This window comes from Zonotrichia leucophrys, chromosome Z (assembly GCF_028769735.1).
Source record: "Zonotrichia leucophrys gambelii isolate GWCS_2022_RI chromosome Z, RI_Zleu_2.0, whole genome shotgun sequence".
Classification (NCBI taxonomy): domain Eukaryota; kingdom Metazoa; phylum Chordata; class Aves; order Passeriformes; family Passerellidae; genus Zonotrichia; species Zonotrichia leucophrys.
The window spans coordinates 30,269,373-30,294,910 of record NC_088200.1 but is presented as its reverse complement, the minus strand read 5'-3'; the positions used below and the strand labels follow the sequence as shown (position 1 = coordinate 30,294,910).

Sequence of the window (25,538 nt, the reverse complement as noted above, 5' to 3'; positions counted from 1 at the left end):
CGTCCGTCTCCAACCCCCACTGCCCCGCACACAGCAATCCTCGAGCGAGGAAAACACCTCTCACGCTGAAGCTCTCTTTGAGGAGCTCCCACACAAACGGCCAGGGCAGCTTCCCTCGCTGTCGGGGGACAAGAGCCTGTTCGCCCCGCCGCTCCGCTCTGCTCCCTCCACACGGCTGAGCAAGGGAGAGCAGAACAGGACAGCCCGGCAAGAGGGCAGAACAGGTCAGCCCGGTGCTGCTTAGCTCTCCTCAGGGCCTGCCGGGGCGGGGCGAGCTGGGCCGGGCCGGGCGGGCGGAGCGGAGTTGGGGCTGGACCGCCCCTCAGTTGGGGCGGAGCCGCCATCCTCTTCATAAAGGGCGACCCGCGGAGCGGCTCAGCGTCGTGAGCAGAGCGGGTGGGAAGGGTAGGGCAGGTGGAGCGGGACCGAGGAGGGCAGGCAGGACGGAGCCGGCGGGGTGCGGTGATGGAGCTCCTACGGACTATCGCCCACCCACCGGGCGGCGGCGGTGCCAAGGGCTGCGAGGCGGCAGCGGGCAGAGCGGCCGGCGGCGAGTCGCGCAGGAAGAAGGCGGAGGAGCCGCTGCACCAGCACGGCCACCCCGCAGCCGAGGTGTCCCGGATTATTACCGACCCCACGACAGGGAAGCGTTACTGCCGCGGCAAGGTGCTCGGAAAGGTAATGGCCGCGCCGAGCCCCGTGCCCTCCCGAGGCGGCGGCCAGTGTGCCCCGCTCGCCGCCCTTCTCGGCCGGGCGCTGCCCCCGCGGGGCTGCCTTCCCCCGGAGAGCGGAGTGTGCTGCCGCCCGCGATCTGGCAGCGCCGTCCGGGCCACGGGCTGTGGGTCCGAGCGCCCTTGCTGCCCCGCAATCGTGCCTTCGGCTCGGGCGAGCCCGCGGGAAAGACCTGGATGGTGCATGCGGGGAGTGGAGAGCTTGCGAGCCTTCCAACAGACGATGAACCCGGGACCTGTCCTTAGAAAATTGCCCTTTGCTAAGGAAGTTGCGCTTATTGACTAATACATGAGCTGGTGAATGACTAAGTGCAGGACTGCATTTATACCTGCTCTAATTGCCTTTTTCTCTTGTGTCTCTCTAGGGTGGATTTGCCAAGTGTTACGAGATGACAGATTTGACAACAAATAAAGTTTATGCTGCGAAAATCATTCCTCACAGCAGAGTAGCAAAACCTCATCAAAGGGAGAAGGTATGTATGCATGAATGATTTTTTTTTTTTCCACAAACTCTTTGTGTGCTGGATTGCCTGCCCCTTTTCCTGAAATGGTTCTGATAGAGCTGTCTGCTTAGCCTTGTGGAAGTAAGGCTAACAACACCTTTCTTCTTTCCCACTGTCTTGTCTTTACAGATTGATAAAGAGATTGAGCTGCACAGAATGCTTAATCATAGACATGTTGTGCAGTTTTATCACTACTTTGAAGACAGAGAGAATATTTACATTCTTCTGGAATACTGCAGTAGAAGGGTGAGCATCAACTGGGAGAAATCTGGTATTTACTTACCTGGAATCTGCAACTAATTTAAATGTGTGATGTGTAAAACATTTTTTTATGTGGCTTTAGTTGTTGTTTCTGTATTACTCATTTACTTCTGCTTAAGGTGAATCTTGTGCCTGAATTGTCAGTGACATTTCTGCCTTTGTTTTTCCTCTGCAGTCAATGGCTCACATCTTAAAGGCGAGGAAGGTATTGACAGAACCAGAAGTACGATACTACCTCAGGCAAATTGTGTCAGGGCTGAAGTATCTTCATGAACAGGAAATCTTACACAGGGATCTTAAACTAGGTAAGTTCTCCAGATTGCCAACTTCTAAACATACTCCTCCAGCCCTGTCAGTGTTGTACCACTTTATCCTTGTATGGTGATAGTTTGTTTAGTAGAATCAGCTTAGTCTTTACAGTGGAAACTCATGCTGCTTAAGGGATGACATTAAGCATTCCTAATTAAAAAAAAAAATCTTGCCTAGCTTCTGGCTCTGAACAAAGTATGACTCAGCACCTGTGGCAAATGCCTTCATACCTTGCCAGGGATGGACTAACTGGAATTTCTTTGTCTGCCAGGTAACTTCTTTATCAATGAGAACATGGAACTGAAGCTCGGTGACTTTGGCTTGGCAGCTAGGCTGGAACCACTGGAGCACAGGAGGAGGTAGGAGCATCAAAAATGTATAGTGTAGTCGTAAATGAAACTAAATTCAAATGGAAATAAGATGTCATGTTCCATAGCAAAAGCTAGTTACTGCCCCTCTCGTGTCATGAAGATAAAACGAAAAAACATCTATGGTATTAAAGTTCCTACAGCTCCTCTTTAGACATCTGAACTTGAGAAGAAAACCTGCCCTTTGAAAAGTAGCTCCTTCCTCTTTCTATTTGAAATATTAACCAGCTCTGTGGTGTCTTTGATTTTTTTCAGAACAATATGTGGCACACCAAATTACCTCTCTCCAGAAGTCCTCAACAAACAAGGGCATGGCTGTGAATCTGATATATGGGCCTTAGGCTGTGTAATGTAAGTACTTTCCTGCCTTTGAAATGTATTATATCTGTCACTGGCTTAGACTTTTGAGAGTTCAAAGGGGATGCAGTGCTGCATCCATTTACAGCCTTTTATACATGTGTAGCTCAATGCAGAAATTCTTCATGTTGGGAGATAGACAAAGCCTTTTTTTGTAGCTGTAGACACAAGTATGATGGGTGTGTAAAATAAAACTGTTTTCCTTTGCCTTCAAACAGGTATACCATGCTGTTGGGAAGACCCCCATTTGAGACTACAAATCTTAAAGAAACATACAGATGTATAAGGGAAGCAAGATACAGCCTGCCTTCATCTCTCTTGGCACCTGCAAAACACTTAATAGCTAGTATGTTGTCAAAAAACCCTGAAGATCGGCCCAGTTTAGATGAAATAATTCGACATGAATTCTTCTTACAGGTTTGTACTGTCTGCTATTAGTGGTAAAAAACAAAATCCGCATACAAATGCACTCTGTGGTCTAAAAATTGTGTTGTATTTCCACAGGGCTTTACACCTGATAGACTTTCTGCAAGCTGTTGTCACACCGTCCCTGATTTCCATTTGTCAAGTCCTGCGAAAAATTTCTTCAAAAAAGCAGCTGCTGCTCTCTTTGGGGGCAAAAAGGATAAGGCCAGATACTTGGACACACATAGTAAGTTTGAAGTCTAGATATAGTCCACTTATTTCTATTCCATCAGTTTCATATTAGCATACATTTGTGAGATAGCAACAGAACACGTATTCGTGACTTAGAGCTTTCTTGGCTTGGTTTTGACTTTTTTCTTGATAAGTATAGATGTTAGCCTGCCCACCTATGCCAGTTTACATACATAAATGCTTCTCACAGCACCCACATCTATATTGGTCATCTGTTAGTTTGTATAGTTTATTGAAATTTAGTCTCTTAGAGTGACTTGTGTATAATGGCATCATTTCTCTGGGAGACTATGGAAGGCTTAGAAGAAGCTGCTAGAGAGACACGATGTGTTTTCTGGCGCTAACTTGTGATGCTTTCTGTAATTCAATAGCACTTCCAGATTCAGAGTTAATTTTTTCTTTCCTGTGTTGCAGACAGGCTAGCTAAAGAAGATGAAGAAATCTACAAGCTCAGACATGATTTGAAGAAGACATCGATAACCCAGCAGGCCCCCAAACACAAGACAGATGAGGTATATGCAAGTGCAGTTCAAATCTAGTAACAGTTGGGTGGAGTAGCTACAATTAAATTATATTTGACTTGGATATCAGAACTGGGGCTGTACACAGCATAATCAAGCTTAAATGATTAGCAGAGCTGCTTTAAGAGGGCTTAAACAAGCATCACAAAGGTATGGTAGCCTTTGTAGGGAGACTATAAATTTTGGCTTTTGAGTAATTATAGTATCTGCCTAGACTCCATTGTTGCCTGTGCGTTAACTTGTCTGCCAGGTGCTGTTTCTCAATATCCCAAATACAAGGCTTCAGTTCATGATTAACAGGGCTTCTTAAAAGAATAAATTGCTGAAATCTGTCTTTTACTATTTGGTGTTCAGACCTGCACACAGCTGCTCCCTTGCTAGGGCAGGAGAGCAGAAAACTGATTAATAGCCTGTGAGATGCAAATTGAAGATCTAAAGAATGCAAAGGCCTGGAGTGCTGCTCCAAGCTAAGTCTAGCAGCAGCTCCTTTGTAATCTTTGTACATGAATACCAGTTTCCCTAGAATTTGTCATTTGCTGAGAAACAGGAGAGCCATGCAAAACTTGTGTATAAGCCTTGTCTTGTGTTTTGTTTGATGTTTACATGTCTGACATCTCTTCTAGGAGATTCAGCCTCTTATCACAACAGTGGTGAAGCCGGGAGCCTTGCCAGAAACTAAGCAGATTGGAGACTCCATTCGGATGATAGTCAGAGGAACTTTGGGAAGCTGCAGCAGTAGCAGTGAATGTAAGTGCAGCAAAATCTGATGTCTGAGTCTGAATCCCACTTTGTTTTCCTCATATCTTAAAAGCTTGAAGCAAACATTGCTTTTATAGTCTTATTTTTGATGTTGCAAAAGCCAATAATTTTGGGAAATTTAAACTAGAAAGTCATTAAGGCTAGATTTCTTAAAATCTACGTAACTCAAAAGTTTGGAATGAAAATCTTCTCTCTATGTGCTCTTGTCAGTCTAATAATCCTTTCTTTTCAGGTTTGGAAGACAGTACTATGGGAAGCGTTGCTGATACAGTTGCAAGAGTACTGAGGGGATGTCTGGAGAATATGCCAGAAGCAGATAGCAACCCCAAAGAACAGCTGACAGCATCCTTCCAGTGGGTTACAAAATGGGTGGACTACTCCAACAAGTATGGCTTTGGGTACCAGCTGTCAGATCACACTGTTGGTGTCCTCTTCAACAATGGGGCACATATGAGCCTTCTGCCAGACAAAAAGTAAGAATCATTACAAAGCAAACAACTCACTGAAGCAGTTTAGACATTAAATATTTGTTTCTCATCACTAACCACCTTATTTTGTTTTCCTCTTTCAGGACAGTGCACTACTATGCTGAGCTAGGCCAATGCTCTGTCTTCCCAGCCACAGAGGCCCCTGAGCAGTTCATTAGCCAAGTAACTGTACTGAAGTATTTCTCTCACTATATGGAGGAGAACCTTATGGATGTAAGTTTAGCATCTTCAGGGTCCTGTGCTGTAAAAAAACATTAAATGTAAACCAAGTGCTTAACATAGTCTGTTCCCTTTCCTAGGGAGGAGACTTGCCCAGCCTAACAGATGTACGCAGGCCCAGGCTTTACCTCTTACAGTGGCTCAAATCTGATAAAGCATTAATGATGCTCTTCAATGATGGCACGTTTCAAGTAAGTGTGGTACCATCATCCAGAGAAAAGGTCTCAAAATACTTTATTGCATTAGAACTAGGTAAATCTCAGAAATTGAGAGGAGAAAGGAGACAAACAGTAACTTACTTCTCTTTTACAGGTGAACTTCTACCACGACCACACAAAAGTCATAATTTGCAATCAGAGTGAGGAATATCTCCTTACCTACATAAATGAAGACAGGATATCCACAACGTTTCGTCTGACAACTCTTCTGGTTTCAGGATGTTCATTGGAACTAAAACACAGAATGGAATATGCTCTGAACATGCTGCTGCAGCGATGTAACTGAAGGAATTGACTGTGTTAAACCAAATGGATTCTCTTGTTCACTGTGAATCTACAGTGGAGATGGTGGAGCAACTAGTATGTTGATGATGGATGTGTGGTGGTACGAAAACTGGACTGTCCAAGTGTGCTGGGCACACATCTATTAGAAGCCTAAACCTACTTGTTGGAGTAAAATGTTGTGACAAGGAGTTCTTCGGATAATAGTTTTCCTTGCTTCATGTGTGTTAAAGATATAATTTGACTTGAACTCGGAGCAGAGTGTGTCTGTTTGCTCTGTAAGAGAGCATCTCTGGTGGAGTTAAACTGTGAATACACATCTGGAAAGGGAGGGAAGGGAGAGCTCCGTTGTTGGGGATAATTGTTACAAGCAGCTTCTGGTTGCTTAACTGTGAACTATGGCCATACTGTTTTTTTCCTTATTTTTCAAAAATACCCACACTTGTGGCTGGCAAAGTGCATTCCTTGTTAATTTTTTTTTTTATTTATTACAGCCTAAAGTGAAGTATTTATTACTTTTTTTTTTTTTTGGACGTTGGCATTTTGAATATAAATCTGTTGGCAATAAAGAATGGAAATCTGACACATCATTCTCTACTCTTTCTGCTATATAACTGAGCATGCTTTACTTTACATTACAAGAAATCTCTCAGATTTGCTTTCCATATTCTATTTTTAAAAAGTCTGCTACAGGTCTGGATATGAAGGGTAGGCAGGTCTATCTGTTTCTATGCCCACTTGCAGTCACAAACACCAACACGGCTATTGTTAATTATAGCTGCAATCCTAAAATAACTGCTGATGGAGCTTACAGACTAATGATGTAGGCCTTGACACTTATTATCCTAAGAGCTTAAAACAAAACTATACTCTTCAAGATACTACATCTCAAAATTGTTTAACTGAAAAGAATGCTTTCCTTCTGGGTGGTATGTTGGAGACTGAAGGATAAGGGGATGTGTGAATTCTCTGCTTGCTGGAAAAGCATTGCTCTTATCAAGGGGCTGAGAATCCTGATACCTCAATAGCAGAATGAATTGACCATACCTGTCATTTCACCTCTACTGAGCTTTATCTTGTCTTTCCATGCTTGGTTAAATGGTTACCCCAGTAAAGTAAAATCAAAAGGATGAAAAAATTAAAGGGTGACTTAGTGTGTACCATAAATTGTAATTTTGTTTTAGTAACACTTGTAGCTGTTTAAAGTTATCAGTTGGGTAGAGTAAGCCCACAGCTTACACTAAGTTTTCTGAGACCAATATAGGGATGGCCTGCTGCTTTCTGCAATCCTCCTGCTTCTAAACATCCACTTACATGACTAATGGCTTTCCAAAACTGAAGGCAATGCCATTTGTCAGTTAAAACCATGCAAATAGGTGCAATTAAGGAGAACTAATGAACTCCAGGCAGGGGGAAATTGTCTGACTTGTGGACTGGGCTAATTTCTCTTAGATATTGCATAGCACCTGGACCTGTATAAACATATACCTCTCTTCAAGTAACTGTTCTGATGCAACAGCAAGCAGTTTATTACTTACTTGACCTATTGTTCCTATAACTGAATGAGGCCTTTTCTGAACAACATCAATTGCCATCAGTGTATCAATCACAGCAGCTGAATGTGAGGAACAGGCAGAGTAATAAAATACAGACTAAACAAAGTACAGAGGTCAATCTGAAATAGTGAGCAGCGTACTTCATCTTGCAACAAGCACATATAACTGTGATGGGGTTTGTTGTATTGAATGCCTGGCATTAGGTAATATTTATTTACTTCTCAAGTCTAGACAGGAAGACCCAATTGAGTTCTTCAGATGGATTCATTAATGTAACTCTAGGCAGTTCAGTGAAGTTAAATATATACTTGCTATAGTGAGCAGAATTCAGCTTCCCAGCTGTCTACTTTCTTCAAGGGATAATGGCTGATTTTATTCCTGAGAGGCCATGACTTACCTAATTCTGCTGCACACATACAGCTACTGTTGTGTTCTTTTCCCTAACAAAGTGAAATCTCCCTTTTTGTTTAGGACACCAGTAAACATGCAGTTTGCGTGCACTTCAAAACCAAAATTTACTAGAGCTATAGTACTTCATATGGAAAAAACACTTTTTGTTCAACTTTTGTGTGCTAGAGAAAGTACAAACCTTTATTCAGCTGCTATGATTTCTTTGTGTACCAAAATCATGTTTGTATGGCTATAATTCAGGCTTGTATAAGCAAACAAGTTAGCTTTTAATGTAGAATATTTTAAAATGTATGTAAAGGTTCCAGGATGCTAGTTGTTTATGGATGGTTGATACTTCACTAAAATAAGTTAAGTGAATGAGCTATTTGTATGCAGTGTTTATGCTCAGTGGTTGCTAAATCCTTATGTATCTTTCTGCTTAGTGCACCTTCTGCTCTGTATCCTTACCTCACTTTTTATTTTAACATTGCAAAACAAGAAAGATGTTTAGATCAGGTTAAGGAAAAATGCACTTTTCAAGGTACCTTTGTCCTCGTCTCTGAGCCCAAAGAGGGAAAGCCATTTTAAAATTCTTGGTATAAGAACTTGCATCAGGAACAAAGGTTCTGAAATTCTTTCTCAGGGTGGATCCTGTCTTAAATAAGACACTGCAGTGCACTACTTGGCCTTCTCTATTTAAACACGTAACTCCTTCTTGTAATTCTGCATACAGGAAGATAAATATTAGAAAGATATTTGTTCTTCTGTATAACAAATGTCTTGCCTTCTCTTGAAAGATGTGGTCTGCATTTTATGCTGGTCCAGCATATGTTCTATTATATTGAAGGAAGAGAAAACACAGCATAAAATCTAGTTTGGGAGTATATCTACTTGAAAGGAAATGTGAGGATTAAAAAATTAGGTGAAAGCACAAAGGTTTGTCAGGTATGAAAGCTGGACACCATGAAATAACATTGACAAGGGAAAAAAAGTCTGCTGTACTCTCATTAAAAAATCTTTATGAAATTTGAAAATATTTTTTTTAAGTATACATACATACTTGTATGACTGAGTGCACTAATCTGCTGATAGCAAACAAGTCAAGAAAATTATTCAAACAGGTCATGCTTCAGCATTAAAAAAATGCATTACCCACTGATGCCACTAGTAACTCAAGTATTCTAGGGCATTCTGCAATCCTTTCCTGAAATTATTCAATTTCATTAAGTTCCTATATATAATACATATGAGGAAAAAGAAAACAGTTTCAGTGTTTGCTGGTTTACAATATTGAATCAAGTATCCAATATTCTCCAGGTTACTTAGGAAAGTAGAAGAATATTCTCTTACTTTAAAACTATTTCATTACTTCTGAAAATAGTCATATTAGAGAATTATCCTTCCACTGCCTATCAATGACAGGTAATTTTGTACCTGATTAAATGGGTTCTAAATGTAAATTCAAATTTTTAAAAATTATAGGTCGTTATCAACCCCCAAGCAGATGCATACCCAAGGAATCAACCAGAATGCATGGCATGGGACATTGCTCTTTTTGATTTGGTCTGGTTTATAATTTTTATGCCTTATGAACATCAATAGTGGCAGAATTGACACAATGTTAGACTAGGACATATAAATCAAGAGGTTAAACTCAATTTAAATATCCATGTAAATATATATATTTGGAAACAAATATCATGGATCCTCATGGTGTTTGGAAATTAGGATAATAGAAAGTAAAGATTTAACCTCTGGGATTTATCCATGTAAATTACTTTAGGTATGGGAACATAATTGATTTGAAAGATTCTGTTTTACTGGCTACACTTGAAACTATTGCATTTTTCTTCTCTACTCTGAAATAATGGGTAAAAACGCAACAACACATATTCTCTTGTTCATAGCAACTAGATATGATCTGAACTCAGGTAAGGCTGACTGACATTTTTGATGCCTTTTCCTGCTTACTATTGAAAGAAAGGCCTTAATCCTCATGACGAAAATATAAAAGTACATAAAATTGACATGAGGCATTATTAGTACCAAACTGGCCTAGGTAAAGAGTTACTAAACCCTTTTTCATCAGAGGTAAAAAAGCAATAAGGTATTTTTTAGTTACCTCCTCTAAGGATTCTGAGTGAAGACCTGAATGAACTCACTCAGCACTTTGGCAGTTTGTAGGCTGGTGGTTTTTGTGGCAGACCAGAAAAGAAGACTAATCCACACACTGCCTTCCTTACATATATTTAATGATCGTGAAAATGCCTGCCTATTTTCTGCTGATGGTTTCAAAAGTTACATAAAGGTGACTCAAGCATTATCCACAAGTGAGTGGATGGGTGCATGGGTGTCACTCCATACACTGAGAATCTTAGGCAGAGGGGGACTTTGTTTTGCCTCATTCCCTACCCTGAGGAATAAGTACAAGCTCATTTAAATTGTTTACCTGGATTTGGGATCTTTGAGACTGATAACCTATCACACAACTAGGTCTTCCTAGACAGAGTGCTCCGAAGTGCTAAAGTAGCACAATTACACTTTAGAACCTGGTCATCTAGGACATCATTCTTGTGGATCTTTCTTCTGAAGTTTTCAGTTCCTGGTATTTCACATCAAATGACCACAACAGCAATGGTGTTAACACCATGAGTAAAAGAAGCTTTGAAGTTACCCTTTCAGTCTTACTGCCAACTCCAGAAGACCTCATCTGCTCCTGGTCATGCTTCAAGGGTTCCACAGACACAAACATTAGAATCAAAATAGTAGTAAACTGACAACTCATGAAAATTCTACACATATGACATTTTATGCTCATAAAGTAGCCTCTGATTCATAGCTTATAAGACTTTTTCCCCTTATTTATTATAAACAATAAATTTTAATGTAGTTTTATTGTTTTGGAATAGGCTTCACTGGAGGAATGAAAGTAACAAGGCTTTTGTAGTGGGATTCTGGATCCAGTGGATTAAGACTGCTGATTCTGATGGGAGAAATGGAAGACATAATGTATCATAAAGTAGACTGTGGCAGAGGAGGAAAGTCAATGAGAGCGGAAGAAAGGAAGCGAGGTTATGCCATCAAAGCAAATTTAATCTTCTATAAAAAGAAAAAAAAGCAATTTGCATATCCTCAAGGCCAGCTTCTCATGCCTGCCATTGCATTAAGTCATGGATAGCTGAAGTAAAAGATGCATGAGAGGTGCAATAAGTGGGCAGAACAGGAAAGGCTGGACTTGTTAGTACCAGGAAACTCAAGGCAGCTGAGACAAGTTCACGGAAATTTAAATGCCTTGTAGTATATATTAGCACAGGCTGCAACAGTTACATTTGATGTTGCTTTACAGGGAAAATTTTAAAAGCTAGTCTGATTTTCAGATGCCCTTACCTCTGTTACTAATGAGCACTTGTGGAAATGAAAGTGGATGGTCTCTACTTCCTGTCAAGGTTAGATATCTCATAAAAGGACACAGAGCACAATAGTGTCAGGCAGTAGTTATGGAAAGAGGAATGTACACAGAACGATTACAGAATTATTCTGTAGTATATGATGCTGTTTCTCTCTCTCTAAGCATTTCAACTGAACTCATCCTCACATCTGATCATCTCTACTTAATGTCAGTTCCTTCTTGTTATTGTTAATTACAAATAATTAGAAGGTTAGCTAGGGAAGGTGAGTCATAGCACAAGGAGTATGTGGGAGCACGGGTTTACAGTGGGATTCTGGAAAAAGTGAGAGAGCTCATAACACCAGGAGGAAGGGAAGGTGCTGGAGAGCTGTGACTCAGGGGAGGGAGACCTGGGATGGAAACATGAGGGAGGGCTAGCGGGGGCAGCCAGTGGAGAGAATATTTTGGGAGGCAGAGGCCCCATTTCGAAGTATCCCTCGGAGCAAACAGGTCTTGGAGGAAGTGGTAGCAGCGAGGCAGAAGGCTGCCGGTCGGACGAGGTGCGGCGGGTCAGCAGGCAGCCGGGCCGGGGCAGGGCCGCAGCCGGGCCGGGGCAGGGCCCGGAGCTGCCCAGGAGCTGCCCGAGGATGGCTCGGGCTGCGGGAGCCGGCCCGGGCAGGTCTCAGGTGCCCTGGCAGCAGAACCTGCAGTGGGGAGCTTCCCTTTCACTCACCCTTGCCACACCGATGAGGTTCATCACTAACCTGGGGAGGGGAAAGGAATGGTCTTCAAGGTAAAAAATTATAGCAATTAGAAGCCGTAGAGGACTCTTGATCCATGATCATTGATCCATTATGAGTCAATAAAAGAGGACTAAGTGGGAGCTCATATTTTTGGAGCAAGGGAGTAAACTCCAGTGTTATCTCATGAGTTGCATTAAAGAAAGATATTTGAGGGGATTTGAGACGTCAGAGAAGATGGCCAGTGTGCTCTGCCAGTGGTAAAAGCAGGTATGGACCACAGTGAAATACTGAGTCTTGTGACTAGAGAAAAGACAATAACAGGAATCAATACACAGTAGGAAATTATTTGAGTGCAGAAATTTAAAATCACATAAAAAATAAAATCTAGCAACGTTAAATGGAGCTGAGTAGAAAAGAGAGACACTTGAACTTACATATCAGCAGCCTTTACACATCTGTTGCCAGGAGAGCCAAGAGAGCAATGCCAAAGTAGGTCAAATGGAAGATCAGCAGTGTGAAAGTGGAGGCAGTCAAAGCAGGCATCATACTCACAGGAGGGGACAGGAGTGGAGCTGGACAGGTAAAACAAAAGGCATGCTGAGAGAGTGAATTCCCCTCCAAGTAATGGAGAAGGTGCTCTGTCAGGAGGAAGCACACTTATTACACACAACACGCATCTCTGAGGAAATCAAATGTGAAGTAAGTGTTAAGAGAATTTTCACATTCTCAGTAAAACAAAGGATTAACAATGATCTGATCCAGTTAGATTAGTGGTGCCAGCACTGGGGACCAGTATTGCAAGACAATGCATTAGTCTTCTGAGTCACTGGTTTCGTTCTCACTTGGGCCTTTATTAACTGCAAATCTTTACCTCCTGATGGTTGCCTCATGTGAAATGAGTTGGTGGCTCATTCCTGTTCTTACTGAGAAGGTATCCACGTTACAAAAATCATCACTGTTAATTACAAGCCATTTGCATTAATTGGTATCCTTGCTGGAAGTCTTCACAGGGAAGTCTAATGACTAAACAGCAGGCATGGCAGCTAAAACACCCTGTTTCCATGAAGTTGCTACTTACTGGTCAGGGACTATGTGGGGTGTTTGGGGTGGGTCACCAGGGATATGGCCATTGTTGCCTGAGATGTGTGATATATGGGTGGCCTTTTTAGAACCAACAACTGATTTTCTGAGCCTAAACTTCCAGCTGCGATAGTGATTTGTGACTTTTGTATGCTGTACCTCTTCTGGACTACTATTTGTAATATAAAGAGTTTCCCATGTACTAGTACTTTACTATGGTTTATTTTCTGCCTTTTTGGTTGTAAATGACAAAGTAAACTTCTGTTTGCTAATTTGTCTACAACCAGTGAAATTAATGTCTTCTTAAAAGATTATTTCTTTGGTCTCAGGTTTGCCTTTTCATATAGTTTCAGATGTAGAAATGCAGTAGAAAGTTCCGTTCTTCAATGAGACAGACCAAAATGAAAGTGCAGGTACTGTACTGAGCTCAAATAATCATAAGCATTTTGAACAGACAAGCAGCTGGCGATAGAATCACTTTTCAGAGAGGTGTCTGGAAATTGGAAATGTTATCTGAAAAGGGTAACAACTTAAAATGAAATAGGGATCCTGGCCAAAATTAGAGCCTGTAGCATCATCTCTGTGATTTACAGTCTGGTTTCCCCTCTTAAATGTCATATCCATCTAACTCATACCTGAAGTGATGTAGATCTCAATGGGGTATCTCTTTTGTATTTAGGTGTTTTTCTGCAGGGCTTCCCACTTCTAATTACTCCTGGATACTAACACATTGGATGTTATGTGGAATATGGCTTTCAGATAAACAGCATTAATAAGTCCATTTTACAAAAGTAAGACAGCACACATCTGGGAATCTGTTTATCAGCTTAAGATCCCTTTCTCCAGTGTTTCTCAAACACTCAAGAGTTTTTACTGAGGAGGAATGTTCAGCATTTCTCCAGGTCAGGTCTTGGGGTCTCAAAGTAGGAACCTGGAGAGGAGGGAGCTTGCAACTAGTGATCACCTTGATTTTGGGCAAGGATAAGAAGCAAAACATCCAAAGCCATGGAAGGATCCTATAGACAGACATGGCATTTTCTCCTTTACTCTGATTCTTTCCACAAACAATGGTTTTATGCTGTGAACTTATTGAAACTAGAGTGTTGGGAAAACAAAGAGTGATCCTGTAATTGTGTATCCAGTTTATGGTGTACAAATAACCTTCGGACAATACTCTTGGGCACATGGTGTGGCTTTTGGGGATGGTGCTGTGCAGGGCCAGGACTTTTACTCAGTCTCCCTTGTAGGTCCTTTCCAATGCAGCATATCCTCTTATTCTGTGATTTCCTATGGTTGAGTCCTGGACATTACAATTCTAGTTATGTTCAATAGTAAATGTTTGTAATTGTTGTTTTTAGCCAATTTGGACTCTTTAAAACTAGAAAATAGAGGGCAATGTAATCAGTGCACTGTCTAACACTTAACAGGTCTTTAGATAGTTTTTAAAAATTAATTCTGTCTTCTATACCCTTAAAAAGACCATTTTCATATTTGTAATTTCAATAAGGCTTATAAAAGGCTTTCCAAATTCACTAGAGAAAATCCAATATTTTTTACAAGTGAACAGATGTAAAGCAACCATAAAACTCTAAGTCCTTTAAATCACATGCTTTCAAGAATGCTTCAAAAGTAAGATTATAGCAGGCTCACAGAACAAGTAAAATAACTTTATTTATATTTTCTTGGGGTGATTAAATCTTAACATGAGTATAAGTTAAATTTAGAAGAAACCTTGTAATATTCCAAACAGTACCAAAAGTACTGCACAGCAAATTGCCGTACAGAATTTACTTCTTTTCTGAATGAAACCATAAAGAAATGTAGAAATGTAAAGAAATTTTATAATTTTGGCTGAATTTGACTAACTGTTTTCATTTTAAGAGGGAATCTCTGTCTATGATGAATGCTTCTCAAAAATAAAGGGATAGGAAATCATTACTTAATATAAATGAAATATACACACCTGATTACATTAGTTGCTTATTATAGGTAAAACATTCTCATCTGGGTTACCCTTAACAGTTCCACTGATACCAGAAGAAATGCAAAATAGAGAAAGCAAAGATGTGTGTGCTGTCAGAGATATCATTAAATAAGGGCCTGAGAGAGCAGGAATGCAACTAGCAGTGATGATTTCTGAAAGTAGATAAGTGTCTTTCCGAAGAGAAAGGGCGTAAGATCCATTCTCCTGAGGGGGTTTCCAAACATTTGCCACCAGTGGCTGCTGTCCCCTGCAAAACCCTTCTGATTTCAGGAAATGTTCAGACAGGCACAAGGTGGTGAGTTAGCATCTCTTGTTGCAGTAGTGTGAACTAATTATAGACACAGAATAATTGTTGGGTAGTAGGGAGGTGAGGAATGACAGGAGGAGCAACAATAAGATTATGTGGTCACTTGCCAAGGGATGGTGCTTGGTATAATGCAGTTAAGATGGCTTGTTTGTTTGTTGTTTTATTCTAATTAGTGTGTATGTCCTATTTGCTAGGATTATTAGTGTATTGTGAAAGAAGTATTTCTTGGGAATGGACTTAAGGGAATTCAGGTCAGTGAACTTGCAGAATGACTCGGGACAGGCATTCTGTGCAGAGGGCATGATATGGAAAGAAACAGAGATTGTTGTTTGACCAAGATACAGGGGCTGATGGCATTATCAAAGAAAGGAACATAGGGTAACACACACACACACACCTGGGTAACAAGGCACAGCAAAGTGGTGATATGTCCTGCTCTGACACCAATAAAATCAATGAACCCTTAACCTAAATAAAAAGCATGATCAAGTCCAGAGACATCACACATAAGAAAATGTCTTCATGGGCAGAAGCGGGTGGGCCTGAACTCACATTCCTTTTGCTCCAAGTCTGCCAAAGCAGACGTATGTGGCTCTTGTAGCTGTCATCCCGAGAACACCCTGACAAAGACCACTTTGTTGTGGTATACCTATATGGCTTCTGGATGGATCTGGCTTGTACGTGGGCTGCTTGGAATAGGCAGTGATGATCACACCTAGACTGCCTATCTATGTAAAATTACTGGCTCTGCCGCTAACTCTGAAATCTTCCTCTCCAGATCTACAGTGTTTTCATGCAGTGTTTAAATTTGCAACAAATGGAAAGCTCTAAATGTGTTCTCTGAAGTGTGAATTTTCATTCATGCATACCACCTGGGAGCACACTTCAAAGAATGTGCTTTCCCACTCCCATGCCAATAGCATAGCTTGAATATGCTGTGGGTAAGTTCTGGAGCAAAGACTCAAAGGCTGGCGTTTGAAAATCTGAGAGAGCTACCATAAAACTTGCCGTCTCCTGTGAGGTGCTTGACACTTGCCTTTTTTGAGCTATGGAGAGTGATGATAGCTGCTTGTACTTGAGCTGTTTCATGAATGCTCCTAGTTTTTACGAATCCTCCTAATTTTGGGCTCTCCTTCCTTTTGTTTTTCCCCAGAATGAAATAGTAATGTGGAGAATTTCTCAACTCATGAAGACAATAGTTGTCTAAATTCCCAGTGTGAAGTTTTGTCTGATAATAGAAATTCTCACTCAGGAGCAAATTCCTGATAAATCTTCTTTCCTTTCTGTGCTGGTTCCTGTGGTAGGTCTTCTGACTCTCTCTTCAAAGCTTCCTGGGATATTTTGGTCTTTCTGATACCAAAACACAAGTTACATGGAAGTTAGCCTATTTGAACTAGGCTCCACTTCCTTTTTATTTTCTGCTGAATCAATGTTATATTATTCACACAATTTGAAAAATCTGGTTTACAATTAGAAAATAATTGTCTTTTTATGTCAGAGCTGCACACCATTTGCAGGTGTTCAAGTGTGAGGCCACTAAGAACAAACATACATTACTGTAATCTGACTCTGATTTATTGTACCAAAAATATAGTTAACTCCCTGTCTGTCAGTATCAATTAGGTAAATGCCAATACTAAACATTGAGGGGAAATAGGCAGTTACTGTGACATATGAGAAATCCCTCTGTGGTTTTGGGAGGTTTTTTCTATGAGGGCTTTTTTGTGTTTTTCTTTTAATTTGTTTTTCGGAGTCTTTAATTGTTATTATTATTCTAAGAAAGACCTGGTCTTAGAATATTCTTAGAATTGTATTCTTAGAAATGTATTCTTAGAATAAATCTTAAATACAAGATGTCCTGTTACTGTGTAGAATGACCCAAGAAGCATAGCTGTCACCCTACCTCTTCTGTGTTTCTTTATCTGGAATTTTCCTTGTCATTTCAGCTGTTTCTTACTTAGTTGTTTTATTCTTTAGTTTTTGTAGCTTACCAACAAAGAGATCCCACCTCTCTGATCTGAATGCACATCCTTTGTCTTCTCCTTCATCTGAACTTGCTAGGGCTCCTCAGAAATCACTTGGTTTGTTTGCTTACCACACAGTATTATTCACTTCTCTGATTTGCTAGTGTTTAAAGTAGAATTGGATCAGCACAGATCTAGACCATGAGTTAAACAATCTTTCTCTGCTAAATTTGGTGTTTAAATGCTATGCACAGCATTATTCCATGCTGAATTCTGAAAGCATCCATGATGGACTGGCATAGACATTCCTGGATGCTGGCCAGCATGGTTTCTTTCTCTTTCTGCCAGTCAGGTAATACAACAAGCATATTATCCCTTCACAGACTGGAAATAGTCTTCTCAATTCTCTGTCATGCCTTGCCAAACTTCTCTAGTTGTGGACAGCTCCAGAGTTATTAAGTGTGGAGAATTATACACAGTCCAAGCTAGCGGACCTTACTACCTGAGCTACATATTATTATGTAGTGCTTTTGCTTATCTAATCCATACTAGTACTTGTCAGTGCCTTCTGCAAGAGAAGGGCAAAATCGTTCTGAGAAGAAGAGGAAAGTTGTCCTTCCGCAGTAGGTACAGAAGCCAGTAGAGAAACTTGTGGTAGATGTAACTTTGATACATATCTGGTGTTGAATTGATAGCCAACAGTCCAGCTGAATTGGTTTGCTGAATTACTGGCAAGAGAGGGAAGCTGCTGGCAGAATTTTGGGAGAAAGGCTGCTGAGGGCAACTACCTTGAAGTGAAGTTTCAGATTTCTTTACGTTCAAGAAACCAGAAACACTTCTTTGCAATGTTTGGGAAAGTTGTCTAAGTCCTTTAGGAGTACGAAGTTTAAGACCTGTCCTTCTCAATATTTCATGTTAGTGACTTTGACAAACTTCTATGCCTGATTAGAACAGGTTTTTAGGAGTGCCTTATCCTTTTGCACAGTGGAACTGTGGGCCACTCTTGTGGTATACAATGAAAGGTCGTACACTGTTCCGTATTTAAATGCTTCAACCTATTTCAAAGTTTTCACCTCAGACTACTTTGGACCTGTTTTTTTCATCTGCATATTTGAAGCAATTTTAAAAACTGTGTCTGATTTGTACATTTTAGTGGCTCAAGCTTGAAATAAACATTCACTACATGATCAGAATATTAATTAATTTGCCTGCTTGCTACTGACTGTTAAGCTTCCTGCTATGGCAAACAAGCTGATATATATTATACTTGATACTTAGAAATAATAGAATGAGGAATTTCAAAGACTTTTAATAAACATTGCTGTGAGTTTTATAAAAAACATTATACCAATAAAGCAATATTTCTGAGGTCAAATCTACTGTAACGTCATATTGTCTGTGAAGATCCAGATGATTTTCATGTTCTGTCCAGTACATGGATCTGCTTTTTAACAGTCTGGATCTTTTAGAATGATGCTGATTTACAAATTAACATTCTCCAATAGTAATGCTGAGAATATATTAATAATTTTATTCCTTAAATGCTTGATTTTTTTTTACACTAAAATACACCTGTTCGTTAAGTAAAGGTAAACTACTTCATATTTTGTCTTTGCTTTTTAGGTCAGATTTCCACATTTGACAATTTTCCTGTGCCAAACTGACATCAACATGAATAATGAAGTGTGTCACAGTAAAGTAATTCTTTACAACAGCAACATCAATATGGTACTTTTCCACCTTCCCTGACCCACTTACCACTGTCTTCCCATGCCCCTTTCTGTAGAAAGGGTTGTGAACTAAATGAATATTGTGTGTTATGAAATGCAAGTCTGTTTGTAATTTCCTGTAATTTATAGGCATTATATTTGTTATAATTTATAGAGATAAACTGACCAATCTTCTAACATAAGTGATGCAAACTGAGCAAAAGAAACATAATTTCTGTCTGTCATACCTGATAATGTGATTGTTTCAGGGCTAGGATTACTTCTTCAACATTCTTGATGGAGTTAGCCAAAATTGTGAAAAAAAATCTAAGATTTTAGTTATTTTTCTCTAGCCAAACTCCTAGTGATGAACACAGCAGATTCAAAGAGTATGCTAATCCTAGTAAGTATAAACTGTAGAGTTTCAATGTGAATTTGTCACAGTAAGGAATATTTAGTACGGAAACTTCTTGCTTTTGCATAAGCTGGGGGTTGAAGCTGCCTGTTGCACTTGTTGTGCAAACTGCCCTGACAACTCGAACCAAAAGAAAACCGAACTGATCTGTATTTATGTTCTATGTATCCCATCTACCAATGAAGCTATATACATAATAATTATAACAACATAGATTTTACAAATAAAACAGCAGCCTGTTTTATTTTGTTAATACATGGTGCTAGTCTCAGAAAAGATTTAGCTTCTAATTACAATATTGATATAATTTTTTTTGTTCCTCTTAACACAGGACTTCATGGATGAGTGCACAGAAGGAACATGAGTCCTTGAGTCAACCTATGGTAATTTGAATGAATTATAAATCACAAAATGGAAAAATTAATTATTTTCTTAAATATCTTATGCTTTAAAAGTAAAGTAAATTGCTAGCAAAGACTGTAGAGAGCTGGACTGGAAAAAAAAATGTAGCCTACTTATATCATCTGATTTGTAGGGATGAAAAGGCGGCAGCAGAAGGAGAAGTAAGTACTAACTGCTCTGCAAATATAACTGCTATTTTGCAGAGGCAGTGGAAAACCATCAATTTACATGTACATTTAATCTCAACAGACCACTGTGGCAAAAGGCTTTGGTTGAAGTGGTGAAGGCCTGTGTTTGAGAATTGCCTGTGAGAATTTAATTTCATTAACATTCCTCTATGCATGTTTAATGAGTATTCAATCTTATTTAAAGTGTAATGATAAATATGCTAACAGATTTTTTTGTTCTCCCCAAAAGTAATTAAACATCCTCTTGCTATGTTCTGGGCTAGCACAATGTGAATATCTAATGCAGGAGTGTGTACATTCTTTTATTTAAACAGTCTGGACACTGCTTGCTTAGACTGAAGCCAGGCCTGGCACCATCAGATCTTTGATCTTTCTAGTGCTGCACTAGATGCAGTTCTTGGCTAGCTACATTGGGATGTCAGTTCCTTTACAACACAGAGCAACAGATGAAAATACCCAGTAAAGTTGCTGTATTGAAGTCCTTGGACATCTGAGGCAACTCCAAGCCAACTCATCTATGAGTTGGTAGCAAAGGAAGCATCTTGCAAGTAGAGTTGTAATCTAGGCTATAAACTTGGCCTGGGAGCTGTTATGCTTCAGTTCTATGCTGCCACTTCCAGTCTGCTGCATGCTGTGGCGTGAGACCACAAAGAGCAGCTCAGGAGCTGCTTTCTTTAATGTTGCTGATTAAGCTGACTTCTGATTACTTCAGAGAATGCAGGAAAAGCAGCATCAGCAAAAAGTCAATCTCTCCATTTTAAAATTTGAAAATAATTTAGGTTTATAATTTTAGAATATTTCTAAAGGGGGAAGAAAAACAAAGTGCTTTGTCTGTGACCAAGACTGGCAGATTTTTTCACCTGGCTGCTTTGCCAGTTCCTCAGGATTAGCAGTCTATTCTTCAGATTTCTGCTTTCTGTTATTAAAGCAATGACACAAATTGAGACATAAATTTGTCTCATATGCCTGAAGTTGAAATAGCTGCTCTAGATGAAGAGTTGGGCAATTAAATAGTTTATTTAATGTTTTGTGTTGTATTTTTTAAATTGATATTTAACAGTCATCTTTGAAAAATTACTTTTGTAAGAAACACTTCAATTCATATGCAATTTATTTATAAAACACATGGTCTCTCTGATATAGATTACAAGTACCATATGGGAATGAACATATTTTCTTTAACTTTTATTCAACAGTATTCAATGACTTTTCCTTGTTTTATTGACCTGTATAAAAATATATTGCAATATTTTTTCCCCTTATTACATTATTCTCTTCTACCCTTAGCACTGCATTTCTCAGCTGATTGATTTGGCAGTTTGGGAGAAGGGTAGAAATTATCAAGTGAAAATAACAGACTCATGTTATTTGACCAGATTTTACTCTCTGTAGAACAATGTGAAAAGGATGATCCATTTTCTCCTCCTGCCAGGATTAAAAGCCAATACATCAACAATCTTGAAACTATCACTAATTTGCCGTGATTTCTATAGGCCAGAGATGCTTCTGTTTATATACTGCACTCTTGGCATCTGCTGCCTCTTTGATAAAGACTTCTCTACTTTCCTGTAAAATGAATTATTGACAAAGATGGGGAAGCCTGATTGGTGGCAAAGAAAAAAGTAGTCATTTATAGAGAAACACAGGTTGTTAAATATGGTCAATTTTTTTTTCAGTGATCCACATGCAGATACATGCTTTAGCTGACGAGGTCAAAGATGCTTCGACACTACTTGGTGCAGCATAATATCTTCCACATCTGTGCAGTTCTTCTTACCTTCCCATTCACATATAACATCAATAAAGTCAAACTCTGTGTTTCCATCAGTGCTTCCTGTGCCTCACAGGAGTTTTGGAGATCATACTAAGTAATCTATAGCACTGCATGTGTTTTCCGCATGAATTTTGATGACAATGTTGCCTAGCAGCCTACAGAAAATGTTGATGGTGGCCATCTTAACAGTTTAAAAATTAGCCCATAAAACTGATATTGTTTGTTGTGGCCTTTCTTGTAACTGTAAACAAAATAGTGTAAACTGCCTGTTATGGCTATCAGTAGCACAGAGCCCAGCAAGATCCCATTGAGTTGTTGGTATATCTCAGTGATTAGTCTGTTTGAACTCTGTGCTTCTGGCACCTAATAAGGTGTAGTACTGCTGCTACCCTTTCTGTGGGAGAGAGTATGTGAAGTTTGTAAAGAAAATGCTGCTGGCCTCAAGCTTTTCCTGATCTAACGCTTAATGAAGAGGGTGGAAGCTGTGACTTTTGTGGTGCTCTGAGGTCTGTAGAACTTTTCTGAAATATGTGATAATCTGCAATGAAATCTTACCAATTCCTGCACATATATGGCATATTGATTCAATTTGGCCACAGGTCCATGCATATTCCTCATGCCAAAGCATTGCAGAGATAAATAGGTAAAGCAATGTAAAACCAGTGGCCATTAATCTAGCAATGTAAATACCTATTTTAAAACAACCACAGTGTTGTCATGGGTCATAAAATCTCCAAACATTCTCAATGTCTATACTAAACTTTCCACAATTTTAGATTTCAAATCAGCATTTCATCTGTGCTTAAATAATAAAAAACACCCAAACTCTTTTAAATATGGAAAATTACAACTCTGCGAAAATTTTTAGTTCCTTCCAGTTTGATGTATTTTTATCACCATGAAATTTTCAATGGTATTTGGACTTTTCTGTATTTTCTGCCTGCAAAAACATGAATGAAACATGACAGAAAGTTTTCCTATTTTCAAAAGGTTTCAAATACATGTCCCAAAAAAAAAAAAAAGCTGAAGAGACTACTAGTAATATGAGCTATTGTAATATGTCAGCATTTTGAATAGGAATCTTTTCCTGACAGAAGACTATAAACCGCTATACACCAAATCTTTGAGTTCTCTGTATGGCTCTGTTCATTTTATGATGATATGAACTAAAAGAGATGCAAGTCTCTTTATTTTTGCCTGAATTTAAAGGGATGTTTGTTCCCCTCCGGCAGCAGCTTTAGGACAGTGCATTTATCTTCGCCATGCTGTCCTCTCTCCCATTTTGTCCTAGATACATGTTTTGGGGTTTTTTTCCCTTGAATATATCCTTTTTTGTTGTTTGAGGCATAGTTTTCAGTGTGATGTCTGACACTTTGGACACTTGTAACAGGATAGGTTAAAGCCTACAGCCACAAGGCCTAAATCCAATTGTCCAGGAGGTTCTTACTGTCTGCCGGAGGCCTCCTCTCCTTTGCCATTGCTCTCTGCTGAGGAGAGCAATGTATGTATGTCTTTCCAACTCCTTATAAACAACATCCACTGAACACCAGATTCTGATCCTCATGAATACCTTAATTTAAAAACTGGTCTGCTGCAGAGAAACTAGGCTATGCAATGAAAAGGATCTAAAGCTGAACTAGTCAGCAACCAGATTTAGATCTAGAAGATAAATTTTAGCCTATCATGCTAAATTTCCTAGTAGTATGCTGTCTGAACAGTAGCTATTTGTGATTGCATCTCATGGATTCTTATGCGGTTCTACTCTTAACACTGAAAGATAAAAGGAAATAAAATGACATTTAAAATCTTCTCTACCTGGAGAAATTGTTCCAAAATAGCCGTTTAAAGTGGTGCTTGTAAGAATAGAACAGTACAGAATACCTCTTGTGGAGGACCTGTTTGAGGTTACTTCTATGTGTCAGCAAATCCTTCCAAGTTTATAACCAAACAGGGATTGCAGACTTTGCTCTTGCTGTCACCAGGCCTGCAGAGAAGAAAACAAAAGAGCAAGGCTAATGTCCTGTTTTGTTAGTTTTTTTCTTAGGCAGAATATATAATTGTAATTTTTTTGAAAAGGATTTGCTTTATTTACCCTTTCAGATTAACATTCAAAAATCGACATTGTGTAGCATATTCATGTGGACAGAGACAACATTCTATTATGACTAATCTTTGATAATTTCTCTTTTAGTTATTTTAGTGTTAATTATTGGGTTTTTTTGAATTATTGTTGAGCAGACAATGAAAATAAGACCAAAAACTACATCTCTTTGAACTTTAATGCAAGATTTCTCATTTTATAAAAAAAAAGAAAACCCCAAACCCCCGGCTTAAAAACTCAAATTCTTTCTAAAATATTACAAATTTAGAGACATCACACAGATGGTGCTTAATTTCAAGTCTTCTTGATGTAGAGCTACAGGGAGTATGTTACATATCCTAAGAAGTATGTATTATTGAAATAGCTTCCTTTTAGAATTTGGAAAATGTCATCAATTCTTAGGCAAGAAAACAATACTAGGGAGATGGCAGAGATAGGAATACCTGAGTGAAAGTAAACTGTGTGGTCCTATTTCCTAATCAAGGAATTTGCCATGGGGGAGAGAATTCAGTGATACTGAAATTGCAGCATAAATTAGAAAGGGAAAAGATATTCAGCCTGGGAAAATATTTGCCAAAAGATGTAGTGAGGCCAAGACTTGGAGAAAATTCAAAAGCCACTTGGCTGTTCTACAAACATAATAATCCCCAATGGTAGGTTTTTTAGGGTAGATATAAAGATTGTTCCTTTAGAATGTGAGTCAACTGATAATTGCCTGAGAGCGGAATTAAATTTCCTATTGGAGAAGTTATTCCCCCTGTCTGCAACAGAGTTTCTCAGACCTCATCGTTCCAGTGTCTGGCGCTGGCCGTGGTTTATAACGGCACAGTCTGCATAACTTAATAACCCATGCTTATTACTACCAACCTTTAGGCCAAAGAGAGTTCAGACATGATTACTGATTTTTACAAACTTTGTTGTATGGCAGTCTTGCAAAAAGACCACTTAGGTAGTTCATCTAGGTGCTCACAATGCTAACTATGCACCACTGTGTAACAAAGTACAGCTACTTGAAGTGTTTGGCAATCTCCACAGGACTACTCTGTTTCTCTGCCACTCTTGTATGATCACAGAATATGTAAGTGGCTAAAACTCTGCAGAGAGCCTGATCTTGTCTGGAATCAAGGGTACTTAACATAATCTATTGCAGAAGGACTTCCAATGTCTTTCCTGTCAGGTAAAACAGCATAACTCTTGGCCCTTCACATTTAAGTGAAGTTTGTGGGTTCAGATTGCAGGATGTCATGGGGCCACTCATGCCACAGTGTCTTTGCCGTTTCCTTTCCGATTGTGTACAGTGTTTGCAACAAGACGAGGGCATATCTTATCTACACAACAGAAACTTAGAGTGCTTTTAGGAAGCAGCTGGTTAGCAGTTCTGTGGCTGCACCACAGAGCTCAGTTCAGACTGCTCAGCTCTGCTAGTCAGGGTAAATACACCTATCCAGAAGTTTGTGTTCTCAGTAAGTAGATTGTTGGATTTCTCTATACAGTTAAGTTAAAAAGTGATAGACAGCAGTCCTAGGCACTGAAACTCCATTTTTCCTACTATGATAATTAGATTTTGGCACACCTTTAACCCAAGCCAGTTATCTCTGTACCAAAGAATTCCTGAACATGGCAAGGGAATTAGTCAGTTGGGATGTGATCATTACATTTGGAACGTTGAGGGACTTCAAAAATGGACTAATTTCAGCTGGTGAATTTCAGCCAGTTAACTTCAAGTCTCAGTGCTGGGAATGATCCAAAGTGTACCAAAATTAACAGAGTAGTTGCTTTAGAGTTACCTTCTTTAATGGTGGCTTGAGTGTAAATATCTGTGCAAGGGAGATTTGCCTAGCATTTTACTAAAACTTTAATTAAC

At 39.5% G+C, this 25,538-nt stretch overlaps 1 protein-coding gene across 1 annotated transcript; it reads left to right on the top strand.

Annotated features, from left to right (window-relative positions):
- Positions 1-371: 371 nt before the first annotated feature.
- On the top strand, positions 372-6,256 carry PLK2 (polo like kinase 2). The gene is made up of 14 exons (XM_064736478.1): positions 372-678; positions 1,097-1,204; positions 1,364-1,480; positions 1,671-1,800; positions 2,076-2,163; positions 2,428-2,523; positions 2,748-2,946; positions 3,034-3,181; positions 3,601-3,698; positions 4,331-4,454; positions 4,699-4,939; positions 5,038-5,167; positions 5,254-5,364; positions 5,486-6,256. Exons 1-14 carry the CDS (start codon positions 466-468, stop codon positions 5,675-5,677), a joined length of 1,995 nt encoding a protein of 664 aa, XP_064592548.1. The 5' UTR covers positions 372-465; the 3' UTR covers positions 5,678-6,256.
- The last annotated feature ends 19,282 nt before the right edge of the window (positions 6,257-25,538 follow it).